Source organism: Phocoena sinus, chromosome X (assembly GCF_008692025.1).
Source record: "Phocoena sinus isolate mPhoSin1 chromosome X, mPhoSin1.pri, whole genome shotgun sequence".
NCBI classification, from domain to species: Eukaryota; Metazoa; Chordata; class Mammalia; order Artiodactyla; family Phocoenidae; genus Phocoena; species Phocoena sinus.
Window position 1 is genome coordinate 105,902,741 of NC_045784.1, and position 15,526 is coordinate 105,918,266.

Sequence of the window (15,526 nt, forward strand, 5' to 3'; positions counted from 1 at the left end):
GAGGTGACTGCTGTTTCATGAAATCATACAATATAATCAATTTCTTATAATTTCTCATTTATCCCTAAGAAGCACTGAAAATGAAACATTTTTAACGTAATTTCAAAATTCTTTTCCTCGTGGCTTCTCTTTTTACCAGGATGCTGTGACATAGTTTTCAATGCTTTAGAATATCACAGACTCAATTATATTTGTCTCAGATTCTGTGAAGTCTGGAAATTTTTGGACACATTCTAACAAACACTCTATTTTAGAAGTAGATTCCTATGTTTGCCTTGGGGAAAATCATTTTGTGCTTTTAATTGAGTGACCATCCCACGGGAAATGGGAAAGTTGATTTCCAAATTTTTGATCTTCCCATACAAATAAGATGAGACCAAAATAACTTAACCATGATGAGGATGTATGCTTTGATTTACTTTTCCAGCAATGGAAACAGACTAATACAATCTGCCATCATCTGCAAGACTGGCCTACTTTTAGGGTGTGGCATGTACCATGGAACAGAGTAAGTCTAACTAAGCAGTATTATAATTAGTGTTATTGCCATTATAATTAGCCCATGATCTCAGGATCATTAGCACAATGCTTTAATACCTGAGCTAATCAGCAAATAAACACCAGAAGGTACATCTGATTTCATCTGTTCATTATTTGGAGGGAGAGGAAAAGTCTAAAATGTAGAATATTGTTTCAGAAGGAGGTAATTTTATTACATCAAAATACAATAATCTTAATAAATGATATAGTATTTAACTTAATATAGTTTCTTTTTTTAGAAGGCCACCTTCAATGAATAGGCAAGTCATACGTAAGTAAGAGGCACAAAGTCATATGGCTGAAAGGACCAGGTTGGTAGTATACATGAATGAGATGGGCTGGATGTAAGAAAACAGGGTGTCAAATGAGTTGAAAATTACACCCCCTCGAAAACCTGCCCATGGATGTTTACAGTAGCTCTATTCATAAGTGCCTAAATTTGGAAACAGCCTTGATGTCCTTCAATAGATGAATGGATAAACAAACTGGTATATCAAGACAATGGAAATTCAGTGAAAAGTAAATGAGCTATCAAGCCATGGAAAGACATGGAGGAGACAAATTCATGTTGCTAAATGGAATAAGCCAGTTTTAACTTTTCCATACTGTGTGATTCGAACTATATGACATTCTGAAAAAGGAAGACTACAGAGACAGTAAAAAGCTCAGTGGTTGCCAGGGGCTGGAGTAGGACGAGGGATAAATAGGTGGAGCACAGAGGATTTTTAGGGCAGTGAAATGATTCTGGATGATACCATGATGGTGGATACATGACATTATCCATTCAGCAAAACCCATATAATGCACAATACCAGGAGTGAACCCTAAGTAAACTATGGGCTTTATTTAGTTACTAATCATAATGTACCAATATTGGTTCATCAATTGTAACAAAGGTACTTTACTAATGCAAGGTGTTAATAATAGGAGAAACTGTGTGTGTGTGTGTGTTTGTGTGTGTGTGTGTGTGTGTGTGTAGGGGTGAGGGCTATATGGGAACTCTGTACTTTTTGCTCAATTTTTATATCAGCCTAAAACTTCTCTAAAAAATAAAGTACATTAATTCAACAATTAAAAAAACAAACAAACAAGGTGTGCTGGGAATAAGTGTCCAGTTTAAAGGAATCTGCTGCTAATTGGCTACAATCATTACCACCACATAGGAATGTGGGTCCAAGGTTACCAGATTTTCTAGTTGTTCAAGAGAAGCTAGAAACAGAGACTTTTATATGACATTTCTCTATTTTAAATTTTGGGAAATACGTCACATTAAACAACAACGAAAACACCACCACTACCACTTTGTGAATCAAACAAAACCCATCCATGGGCCCAGTTCAACCTGTGAGCTCCTGGTTTGTGATGTCTGACTTAAAATATTTTTTGTTAAAAAACTGTATTTGAAAAGTTTATACCTCTAAACATGGTATTCCTTGCTATCTTGGTTATTCTGTAAATTTTCTTAGTGGCCCCTAGAAGGCAAACATAAGCTAAGTCTTTTTTCCAACGACTTACAAGATTTAAATTGGAAGGGTCTAAATTAATTAGGTTAAATGTTTTTCAGGGCAGATTGTAGATGTTGTGATAGACACCATTTTTTGGTGAATGTCTGTGTGTCCATATAGCATCTGAATGTACAACTTAAATATCATGATTGCAGATGGATTCCCATAAAAACAGCTTCCAAAAGTAACTCAGGAACTCTACTGCCTTCCCTAGGCCCAATGACATTCATATTGGAACAGATACAATCTTTACACCAAAATTCTACTATGGCTAATGGGAAGTGGGAAGCTAAACTCTGGCTTGCTCATGGAGTGGAATGAGATTAAACTCTTTAAAATGCTGTGTAATCGTCTCAATGAGCCATCTTTAAAAAGCAATTATAGTGCATTTTCAGCAGTCTCTTTCCTGAACAACAGTTGTGATGAGACCATCTCCCATGGTAATGGTTTAATATTATTTCTGAAAACAGTCTTATTTGAGGAATGTGACATGAAAAAGGTCTGATTACTAGTAAATTTATTTTCCAATGTGTCTTCTTTAAATTATAAAACTATTACTATTTTGAAGTATGTTTTGTAAATGATAAAACTATTGTGTGTGTATGTGTAAAGGCTCCTTTGGGGGTGAATTTTAATATAAAGGCACTGCCTCAAAACTCATTAGTGGTAAGTCTACTTCCTTAGGCATGGACGTCAAGTTTCAGCAGGAGGTATGTAAAAATAAACAATATAAAGCAATAATAATAATGGTAATTACAAATCACTCCCAAAGAAAACATTCGTGAAATGGTTCCAAATGTGCACGTATTATTTTTATTATGTGCTTTAAAGTAAGATGTAGCCTAGTGCACTCTGTAATAATGAAAGCATGTAAATTAACACCTAAAATCATCAGTATGGAAATTCTCAAGTTATAAAACAGTGTAAAACGAGGGGGGAAATGCCATTTTTCACTACTGCTTTGCAAGGGTCACAGATAAAGCCTCATGTTAATATTAGAGGCTGTCAGAAGAGACACGAACTCCCCCGCTCCATGTACGAAGGAGACATGTTGAGCATTTAATGGTTTGCAAAGACCACTTACATCTCTACTAGAAACCCAGAATGACACCTTGGACAATTCAGTGAGAATTAATCTATAGCCTGGAGCTATAGATTAACACAGGGCTCTGACCTTCCTCGCATATTTCTCCTTTGTATCCTGGCACACAGATGCAGACTCCCATGATGCAGGTGCCGTGGCCAAAGCACGTTGGGTCAATGCATTGCTCTTCTGGAACGTCGCACTCTGGTCCTTTCCAGCCATTTCGGCAGACACAGTGTCCTTTCTCGTATTCTCCGTTCCCACCACACAGCACAGGGCATGAATCTGAAGGTTGGCAAATGAACTTGTAATGTTCGCATAATGCTTTTAAAATCTCCAAAGAGCAATTCTCTATCGATTCTCGTATAATATTTCTGGTAAAAAAAAATTGTACTATTTCTGTCTTACCATTTATTAAATCGGCACATGTTCGTGATTACAAACAGAATTTTCCTCTTATGGGATTGGGAGAAAGATAAATTATAAAAACATCCTGAGTGGAGAAATTATTTCAAGTACTTGCTTTTGATTCCACCATACTCTTAAACAATTATTATTATCATCATTATTATAAGCTAGGATTTTTCTCTTTTATGGTTTTTCTTCCTCAAGCAGATGTATGCTACTTTCAGGAAGAAAACCCTGAAAATCTGTAAAACTAGTAGGGAGTTATTCGTATTATAGAATGTTATCTTTAAAAAGTTGTGCATTTAAAGAGATTTATGCTGGACAGATGTCTGTGCCTACCCCACACTGTGCAGACCTTTATTAGAACACTCACTCCGCTTTGTCACTGTATGTCTCCTTATTAAAAATATGGGCTTCCTGAGGGCAGGGCCTGTACCTTGTCTTATTCATTTTTTCAATACCAGCCATCACCTCTACTTCTACCTCCCACCTCCTCAAGATCTATCAGAGAACTTGGAACCTAGCAAATGCTGTAGAATTCTCTGTTGAAAACAAATATCGTATATTAACGCATATATTTGGAATCTAGAAAAACGGCACAGATGAATTGGTTTGCAAGGCAGAAATACAGACACAGATGTAGAACAAATGTATGGACACCAAGGGGGGAAAGCGGGGGTGGGTGGTGGTGGTGGTGGTGGGATGAATTGGGAGACTGGGATTGACATGTATACACTGATATGTGTAAAATAGATAACTAATAAGAACCTGCTATATAAAAAGTAAATAAAATTAAATTAAAAAAAAAAAGAATTCTCTGTTGAATAGAATTTAATCTAAAGAAAACGGAGTGGCTGAGAAACCTGAGATTAAAGCATTAGCAGACTGAGAACTTTACGAACACATTGCGAATGAGCAGAAAGCATCTCTAAAGTAATAACTGGAAGTCTATGGGGAAAACACAGTGTGATTTATCTACAGCTTTTCAAGAATTAAACTATGGGCAAGTCTAGTTTAAGTCTAGTAAAGTTTGAAAGTTTAACTTCTGCCTTTCCTTTCTAGGCTACTCACGGATTTGGTGACTGTCTACCCCTTCCTGTTTACCCTGGTGTGTACAACCGGTTACCACTCTGCCCTTTCTTAAAGTTCATCCATTATAAATGAGTTTATGAAGGGAATAGAAGTATCATGGAGTGGTTGGGTCAGAGGATCCAGGTACAAATCCCAGCTGTTAGATAACCCTGGTATTTCACCTCTCTGAGGTTATTTCTTTGCCCATAAAACTGTGATAATAGATCTACATCGTAGGACTATCGTAGGATGTAGGAATTAAAAGAAGTACTGCAAAGTGTTTAGAACAGTGCCTGGCAGAGCAAGTGCTCAGCTTTTGGTAGCGGCAGTTCGGGTGTTGTTGCTATTGCTGCTGCTACTGCCACTCCTGTCCCTCCTCTTCCTCCTATTGCTACTAATTCTGAGTTCTCAAACGACATTGAGCTCCCTAATCAATCAGTGTAACAGAGCAACCTCACCTCTAGCACAGTCAGGCCCAAGGAATCCTGGGAAGCAGTGACAATGGCCAGAGATACACTCTCCATTTCCATTGCAATTGGTTGAACAGTCATCCATTATTTCTGTTAATAGAGAGAAAAAGAAAAAAAAGAACAAACCTATAGATTGTAGAGTCCTTAATTTTTTTCTAAATTGCGAAAACTCTGGGCCTGTAACAATCTTTGCCCCCTGCTGTCCACAAAGCACTTACTATTTAAAATCAGATGCCAAAGATTTCTGTAAGATGTCATATGCAGTACCGAATTATTAAAAGCGCCCTGGATTTGCTGAATTGGCTATTCAGGAATGAAACTAAAAACCAACCTCACCTCTAAAGTGCATAAAGGGTCTAGATGAGTTGTATTCTTATGAGACATTCACGATAAAGCTAAAAATGTACCAGGATTATAAGTCATTTCTCAAAAGCAAAATGGACTTTAAAAAGTAACCCAGAAAACGAAGTCTATTGTTTATTTTTCAAATTTAGGTTGTAGCAAATAAAAATTTCTTCTCTAGCACCTAAAATGTTTAATCTACTATCTTGACAGCTTAAATACGATAATCAGTATTTCATTTTCATTAATAAGTGACAACGGAAAGCTTTTAAAGTTAAGTGTTCATATTAAATTCACCACCACTAAAAGCATTAGAACCTAAGTATTTTGTTGAGAAATGCTTTCTTGACTGTAAATGCTTATCAGTTCTTTGCCACTAATTTCCCTTCAATCCATTCTTAGAGAAGAATAGGTTTCAGGGGAATTGAGAAGGCTTTGAAGGTGCCCATAGGTAGTTGTGGTGACATAAAGATGTGCAATGCAACAGTACTTTGATAAGTCTTGTGTTAAGTAACTTGATTGAAGAGGTATAAAGTTATACAAAAATCAGTCTCTGACGAGGACGTTAAAAACTGTTTTTAGTTTAAAACTGTATTTGAGTATGATAGCATCAAATTCCAAGTCCGTGAACTATTATGATATGCATGTTTTACTCCTGTAGCTTAAAAAAAATAATCTTCTCATTACTCTTTTCTGGAAGTTTTCCATAACTTAGCACTCCTGGATTCTGACTTTTATGTTCTAGCCCATTACACTCATACTTCTCGTATGTACCAGTTTTTTCTTTTCAATCCAAATTATCTACTTCATCTAGTTTCACTTGGATAAGCTATTTCCAATTAGAGGGAAATATTCTAGTAAGTAGTCTCGGCATCTTCCATTAAACTATGAGAATTTATAAAGAGAGCTGGGAAATAGCATTTCTTCAGTTGTGGCCTTTTGACCACCTATATCAGTAGGATCACCTGAGGCACTTAAAATGCAGATACCTGAGCTTCACTCCAGATTTACTGAATTTGCCTCTGAGGGATGCAGCCCAGTAATCTACATTCTAGCAAATACCTCAGGTGACTCTACAGGTGATGACCGAATTAAAGCATTGAGAACCAATGCTTCAGATAGTAAATTTCCAGGTTAGAGGAATTCTCGTCTAGACTTGGAATTCTGCAATAAAAGCAAGAGGAAGAAAGTGGTATCTAGTCCATTTAGGTGATTCTTAGAAAGCTGAGAATGAATCCAGTGGCTGTGTGGATATCCACCCTATTATCAATCAGAGGTTATTCTTCTGACATCTGTGTGAAGACATCAGATTCCTTTTTGCAGGTTTATGGTGGCCTGTTTTCTGATCCCTGTGCTAGAAAACTGAACTGGATAAGAAACTGACACGTGGCATTTGCTGAACAACTGGGCTGGCAGGAATGTAACATTTGACAATGAGTTAACCATTTTTAACTCACTAAAACATTCGTTATTTTCAGAAAATCATTAATTTATTTAAAAGGTCATTATGAAAAGGCACAAAGGGTCTTTTTTTCTCTTTTCATTCAGAGATGGAACAATTATTATCTATTTTCTTATCTTGCTTTCTTGTACCAAAAAGTAATGGCAGTTCTTAAATCTACATTCGGATTTCCCCTGCCCTGGATGGTTAATAGGAGGCCATGGAGGAAGCTTTCAAAGGTAAATATACTTGAATTTAATTTCACACCAGGTCCTATTGACAACTTTATGGAAGCAGCCTTGTGGGAATGTAGCTATTGTAGAAAAAATGTTTAATAAAGTTTGCTATCAAAATGAATAAAACTCCCTACATCTTATGGACTTATCTAAGAACCGTTCCTGGGCCCATAATGCTGCACAGAGCTTAACACCTGCAATGCAAATGAGAAGAGAAGGCAATATAGGAGGTTTTGGAAGCTGCCATCTCCACTGGGTATCAAAGAGACATCGGGATAGCCTAGGGACTCCAAAAGGAGGATGGCTACAGCAGAAACACATAAATAACTAGTGATGAAAAAGAATGTGCTTTTCTGTTTATACTGGCCTCCAGGAAGTTTGCCTTCTATCTTTTAAATCTTACTTCAGACTCACTTCCTAGACACCAGTTCATTAGAGTTGAGAATCATTTTAAAGTTCTATGCTTCAAACCCTGTTTTTATGCTACAGCCTAAAGCCCCTTGGTTTCTGCATCTGCTCTGATGATGGGTTTTGCTTCTGGCAGGTTTTCTCATGGGAAAAGCCAAAGCTAACGAATAATCGTATGGAATGAGTATGGTCTAAAGGGCAGGGGTTTGGAATCAGAGATACTGAGTGTCTCCAATCTCAATTTTGCCACTTGCTGGCTGTGAGACTTTACCAAATTATTTACTCATCCCAAGCCTCTGATTCCTTACTTGCAATGTAAGTAGCACTATACCTATGCTATTGAGGTTGTGATGAGAATCAAACAAGATAACTGAATGTAAAGCATCCAGCAGAGTGCTTGGGGCAGAATGGCACTCCATAGATGGTACATATTATCATGTTATTGAGCAGGTTGGCTGAGATTAGGGGATATTGATAACTCTGTCTATACAGCTAGAAAATAACATAATAATATAGGCCAGTAGCTAGCCTATATTAGTCATTCAATAAATGTTGGTTATTAATGCTGTTTTGATCCCTATGAGTAGCAGACCAAATATAGTTAAGATCAATCAACTGATTCTAACATTATCATGAAATAGACAAAGGAGCAACATTTAGAAAAGTTCATACAGACCTTAATTTGTTTAATCAAATACATTATCCTCTTTTTTACTATGATTAAGATAAAGTACAAAAACATAAAAATAATGGGGAGAATTTAGAGTGAATAACTTATACACCTTTGACATTTTGGGAAATTTACTTGGATTCTCTTTAAGTGGAATTATAGGAGAAATGTTTCTGTTGCTTCTAATCTTAAAGACAACAGAAAAGTAAAGAAACTGACTTGCATAAGGAAAAGCAAATATTTTGTTGCAGATGAAACTAACAGCTTCACCTCTGGATAATAGAAAATTATATCTCAAAGGTTAGGTTCTTTGGGGGGAGGAAGTAAGGAACAGGAAAAAAACTTCAAGCATGTTTCTGGGTCTACTGATTTTTGAAAGGTTAATAGCTTGGTTAGTGTTTTAACTTGAGCTTAGGGGTAAGGATAACAGGAAGAGAGAAAATCTTCTTCACAAATGTTTTAAATCTTCTAATTCCTCTGATTTCTTAGGAGAAACTCAACCTCTCATAACTCATTAGTATTTGCATTATCAAAACTAGGTCTTGGTGGACAAATATCATGAAAGGTGTGTCTGCTGAATTTGCCCCACTGAATCTGTGAGTGGCAAAACAGTGTCATGACTTAAAATACTTTTTTTTCTACTTTAACAAACACTTTGTCTTTTGAAGATGTAAGATCAGTGGAGTTTTCTCTAGGGGGAAAATCATGAGTGCATTTTTATTGCCTTTCTGATTACTTCAGAGGAAAGTTTTTGAGAATCTTGCAGCGGGAATACCATTTTCTACTGACAAAAGGTCTTCAGCATCAAGTAAAAATAAAACATAATTGTTATAAAGAGCAGATGGTATATCTATTAACAGTCAACACAATTTCCTAAACATATGGTCGAACAGGTTAACTAAAGGATAAAGTGGTGAGAGGTGTATAGAAAACTGACAGCTGCAAGATACTGTCCCTTCTTTTAAAAGACATGTGTTTTAGGAAAATTCACACAGTAAAATACTGTGTCTGTGAGTTGTTTACCCTTAGGGCTCTAAATTTGCTAAAGATCTCAGCTTTATTCACACAAAGGGTTATGAGGAATGACTTCACCCAAAAAAATGACAAGAGCTTGCTGTCTCTGATTAACTAGGGTGAAAGTGAATAACAGTGTGTGTAGACATTGTATTAAAAAGAACATGCTTTAAAAGGCTCTGAGTGCAGTGAAAGAGCCATTGTGATGATTTTTAAACTAAACAGTTCTAAAGAAAGAACTTTGAATGACCCAAGTTATTATCCTTAAGACTCTTCTCTACTCTTAAGTTGTATTTTTAAATCTTAATGGTTCTAGAATCAGTTGTTGTAAAGAAGAACTGGATTGATGCTAGTTTTTTCATTTAAAAAGGTATTTACTCGCTTTTTCTATTTTAATAGAACTTGAATTAACAAGGCTTCTCTTGCTTATTTCCCTTCTTCATGAAGTTGTTCATCTATGTATTGTCGGTAACAGTATTAATATTATCCAGGTAACTATTCCTGTTGAAAACATATAAAAAGGAGCGTGGCAAGTAACCTAAAATAGCAGCAAATAAAGGAGCATTTTAAAAATCTTAATCAGCATTTAAACAACATTACTGACAACAACAATATAAACCGTTCTCATTGTGGCCTATCCCGAGTAATGACTTTAAGGTAGAATGAGCAGTATGCTTAAATAACATCTGTATCACTTTCACCACTGACTGTGTCTTTCTGGAGTTATACTGTCAATTCAAAATCATAGCCAAGGCAGCTTACCAATTGCTGTAGTTAACACAAATACTTGCTCCATCTTTTTTCCATCATTGTAAAATGCCAGATACCAAGGCCCTTGGTCCATATACTCTATGAAACCTGTTTCCTGCAGTGAGGTTAAGATCAGGTTCCGAGGGGAGTGCTGGGTATCATCAGAGCTCTTGGAGTCCTGTTTGACCAGTTGTTTTCCATCCATTAGTTTTACAAAATCAAACTGGAACAAATACAAACACAAATATGAGCCGCTACTTTTACTTCTAAGGCTGACAAACATCTCTCACTTCAGTTGTGCTACTTCATACTTCTTTGCTTTGGAGGTGGGCAAAGTGGGAGAAGAGGTTATTCATTCTTAAGAATATCTAAACCCAAGAGCATATTATTAATTCTGAAAAAAATAACTCTCTACTATATTTATAAATGTTATAAACCTTTCGGTTTTAGAGTATTAAAAATAATAAACCAAGAAATATAAAAATTCTTATTTAGTATTATGCAAGAGAATCTTGATATTTTACTAAAGTATCTGATTAGAAGATACTTGAAAATAGACATTCCCCTTGAAATGTTACCATGACCTTCTTTACAAATTAAAGAGTTTTACAGTTTTTAAAACAAATAAATGAACAGTTGAAAATTTGAGAACATTCATCATAATTTACTACATTTGTGGTAACATATTTAAATATTCAAAGACCCTGTCCTTTTTTTTTCCTAATCGGTGGACAAGCACATGGCACATGTATCCCAAGCCCCAGATGGTCATGATTCCCTATGCTACTTCTTAGATGGAGCAGGGCCTCAAATGGGTTCATGTAAGGAAGAGATAAGGGAAGGAAATTAAGGGAAATGATGTGGCAAAGGTTTATAAAAGGGTCTTGTAAACCACAGAGGTTTTACATATTTGTGTTTTTATTAACAATAACAAGGAAAAAGTTTTACCTGCAAGACAAAACGTGCCTTTTTGACTCATTTCCCTCTTGATTCGCATTCCTTTATTGGGACCACAGGTCAGGAATGTATGGAAGCAGCGGAGGAGGTGTGGGCACCAAAGCTAAGTAAGAGGAGGGGGCTGGGAAGGCTCATGACCATCCTGTTCCAGGAAGCAGAACTCAAGTTGCAAGAATATTTTCTTAAACTCCCTTTTTTGAATCTGCTCTGCTAAATGCTAGTCCTTGTTTCTCAGTACCATTTTTTTCATTCGCTTGACTGTGATTATTCTCGATATTTGCTCATTACAAAAACTGTCTGCCTTCACCTCTGACTCCCACATACTTTGCAAGTCACAACCCCTAAACTATTCATCTCACCACTCTCTAAAAGGGTCAAGAAATACCTATAATATCAAATACCTGAGTATGCGTAGGTGGAATGTTTCTTCTGCCATAAATTCCCAGCAGAGAGTCCTTGGCTAAAGAAATATTGAATTTCAGATATATAGGATGGTGGATAGTAATCTGGAAACGCCAGAATAAGCCAGGTGGAATGGTCTGCATGACCTGTGCACCAATGTCAACTTCTCCGGTGTCTATTGCCCGTCCCTTCTGAAACACTGGTTTTAAAAGTAAAGAAAAGTATACATAATATTAACCTTAATTTATAAAGCAATGGTTTTTAGATTTTCAAGAACAGGTATACCAAAAAGACTTACTCAGCTCTTTCTTCCTCCTCACCCCACCCATCTTTTAAGACTTTACCCAAATTTAATATCTTCCAAGGAGCCTTCCATAACCAACCACTATATCAGTCTCTCTCTCCTCTAAACTACTATTGCATTTATTTCCATCATTTGAGTCATTTTAACCATTATTTACTGAACTTTGTCTTGATAGCTGTAGGAGATACAAAGATGAGTAAAATACAGTTCTCGCTCTTAAGGAACTTTGAACATAAAAGAGAAAACAGGACAAGTACACAAATATCCACATTGTAAAGAAAAATACCTGAGCTGGGTATACAAAGGAAGGAAAAGGTTTTGGTTGGAGGATACTCATCATTCCTAGCTGTCTCAGTCCCCTTTATATTCTTTAATTTTCTCCTTAGCACTTATCACCACCTAACATAGCACATGTTTTATTTATTTATTGTTTATCACCTGTTTTCTCCCAATAGAATATAAGGTCCATGAGGCTGTGGCTGTTTTGTTTATTGCTTTATCCCCAGTAACTAGACAAATATAGGCAAAAGTATGTGATCAGTACATATTTATTCAATGAATGAATGAAAGAATGAATCAGAAAAGCCTATGTATGGGAAGTGGTACTGAAGATGGGCCTTAAAGGATGGAAAGGATTTCAACAGAGCTGTTGGGAAGGATTTCCCATGTGAAGGGAACAGCTTGAACCAAAACAAAGAGAGAAACTGTAAAGCTAAGGTGCAGGGTATGGGTATATAGAGAGGAGCAGTTGGAGATAGGGCTGGAGGGAAAGGACGGCATGATATTCTATAGCTCCTTGAGAGCCAGTCCTAAATAGTTTACTTAGTAAAGGATGGAAAGCCATTAAAGGTTTTTAGGAAGAGGGGAGAGGTTGGGTACATTAGAAAGGCTAATTTTGGGACTTCCCTGGTGACACGGTGGTTAAGAATCCACCTGCCAATGCAGGGGACACAGGTTCGAGCCTTGGTCTGGGAAGACCCCACATGCCCCGGAGCAAGTAAGCCCATGCACCACAACTACTGAGCCCATGTACTGTAACTACTGAAGCCCGTGCACCTAGAGCCCATGCTCTGCAACAAGAGAAGCCACCGCAACGAGAAGCCCGCACACCACAATGAAGAGTAGTCCTCTCTAGCGGCACCTAAAGAAAGCCCGTGCTCAGCAACGAAGACCAAAAAATTAAATTAAAAAAAAAAAAAGGCTGATCTTGAGGCAGAAAGTAGGATGCTTTAGAGCAGGAAGGCACAAGAATGATATAGGAATTATGGGGCAATAATTCAGGTGAATGACATGAAGATCTAAATTTAGGGTAGAACCAACAGCTCATGTGGAAAAAGTACATTCCAGTCAATTGTAAAATTAATAAGTGGGACTACATCAAACTAAAGAGATTCTGCACAGCAAAGGAAACAGTAAATAAATTGGAAAGGCAACCTACAGAATGGGAGAAAATACTTGCAAACCATATGCAGCCATCCCTCAGTTCTGTGGGGAATCAGTTCTAGGATCCCCACGAATCCTAAAATCTGTGGATGCTCAAGTCCCGTATATAAAATGGCAAAGTATTTGCACGTGACCTATGTACATCCTCTCATATACTTTAAATCGTCTCTAGATGGCTTACAATACCTAATACAATGTAGATGCTATGTAAATAGTTGCTCACTTGTGGTGAATTCATATTTTGCTTTTTGGAACTTTCTGGAATTTTTTTCCCTGAGTATTTTTGATTCGAGGTTGGTTGAATCCACAGATGCGGAACCCGAGAATATGGAAGGCTAAATGTATCTGATAAGGCATTAATATCCAAAATATATAAAGAACTTGTACAACTTAATAGCAAAACAGCAAATAATCCAATTTCTAAAAATGGACAAAGGACTCGAATATATATATTTTCCAAAGAAGACATATTAATGGCCGATAGGTATATGAAAGGTGCTTAACATCACTAATCACAGGGGGAAGGCAAATCAAAATCACAAAATCACCTCACACCTGTTTGGTTAGATATTATCAAAAACACAAGAGATAGGGCTTCCCTGGTGGCGCAGTGGTTGAGAATCTGCCTGCCAATGCAGGGGACACGGGTTTGAGCCCTGGTCTGGGAGGATCCCACATGCCGCGGAGCAACTGGGCCCGTGAGCCACAACTACTGAGCCTGCGCATCTGGAGCCTGTGCTCCGCAACGAGAGGCCGCCATAGTGAGAGGCCCGCGCACCGCGATGAAGAGTGGCCCCCGCTTGCCACAACTAGAGAAAACCCTCGCATAGAAACGAAGACCCAACACAGCAAAAATAAATTAATTAATTAATAAACTCCTACCCCCAACATCTTCCTTAAAAAAAGAAAGACAAGAGATAAATGTTGGTGAGGATGTGGAGAAAAGAAAACCCTTGTGCACTGTTGGGAGAAATGCAAAATGGTATTGCCATTTTGGAAAACAGTATGGAGGTTCCTCAAAAAACTAAAAGTAGAACTACCATATGATACAGCAGTCCTACCCCTGGGTATATATCCAAAGGAATTGAAATCAGGATCCCAAAGAGATATCTGCACTCCCATATTCATTGCAGCATTATTTACAATAGCCAAGATATGGAAACAACCTAAATGTCCTTCAGTGGATAAATGGATAAAGAAGATGTGAGATTTTATATATATATATATATATATATGTGTGTGTGTGTGTGTGTATATATATATATACACACACATACATATATATATATATTACTCAGCCATAAAATATTACTCAGCCATAAAAAAGAAGAAATCCTGCCATTGGCAACAACGTGGATGAATCTGAAGGGCATTATGCTTAGTGAAATAAGGCAGACAGAAAGAAGTCGATTTCATGGAAACAAGAATAGAATGGTGGTTGCCAGGGCTGGAGGGAGGGGAAAATGGGGTGATGTAGGTCAAAGGGTACAAATGTTCAGTTATAAGATGTTTCGAGGATCTAATGTACAGCATGGTGACTATAGCTAATAATATGGTAATGTATACTTGAAAAATGCTGTCAGTAAATCTTAAGCATTTTCACCACACACACACACACACACACACACGAGTTGACTGTGTTAACTATGCAAGGTGATGAATGTTTTAATTATCTTGATCTTGGTAATCATTCTACAATATATATGTATACCAAATCATCATGCTGTATACTTTAAATATATATAATCATATTTGTCAATTATGCCTCAATAATGTTTAAAAAAATCACATATTATCTGGGAAGTGTAAAACTGGATTATCCTGAAGAATGGTACAAATATCAACTAACTTCAGATTATTATAAATTTTAAAAATCTTATAACTTCAAGCATAAATACTAAAAACGAAAAAATTTTTGAACTAGCATAGAGAAAATAATACTGAGATAAAAATCATTTATCTAAACAAAGGTAAGAAGGGGAAGACAGACTAGATGGGACAATTAGAAAACATAAAAGAAGATGGAAGATAAATTTCATATATCTATATCTATAATTAAAAATAAAGAGTAATGAACTAAACGTTTGTGTTAAAAGGTAAGAACCACCATTTGGAATTAAGAAGTAAAATCTAATTATGTTTCTTACAAAAAACATATCTAAAATATAAAGAGAGTTATTTATAATAATAAAACAAATTATTTCCCCAGGAAGAAAAGACAAAAAAAAAAAGAAAAAAAATGGAAGAAGACAATGTAAAGGACAGTTCTATAGCAGTGCTTCTCAAACTGGAATGTGTAGGGACTTCCCTGGTGGTCCAATGGTTAGGACTCGGTGCTTTTCACTGCCGGGGCCCGGATTCAATCCCTGGTTGGGGAACTAAGATCCTGCGAGTTCCCAACTAATGCCCATGCTTCGTGGTCCACAGCCCACATTCTGGGAAGCAAGGTTCTGAGGACCCTGGGAACCTACGTGTGGGGAA

At 36.8% G+C, this 15,526-nt stretch overlaps 1 protein-coding gene across 1 annotated transcript in view; it reads right to left on the bottom strand.

The window, feature by feature from the left end:
- TENM1 (teneurin transmembrane protein 1) overlaps positions 1 to 15,526 on the bottom strand; it is a 608,552-nt gene that overhangs the window by 254,947 nt on the left and 338,079 nt on the right. The window contains exons 8-11 of the mRNA XM_032620244.1: positions 11,298 to 11,497; positions 9,952 to 10,162; positions 5,067 to 5,168; positions 3,220 to 3,414 (exon numbers count right to left, since the gene is read on the bottom strand). Coding sequence (XP_032476135.1) covers positions 3,220 to 3,414; positions 5,067 to 5,168; positions 9,952 to 10,162; positions 11,298 to 11,497 — 708 coding nt within the window. The remainder of the gene's footprint in view (positions 1 to 3,219; positions 3,415 to 5,066; positions 5,169 to 9,951; positions 10,163 to 11,297; positions 11,498 to 15,526) is intronic.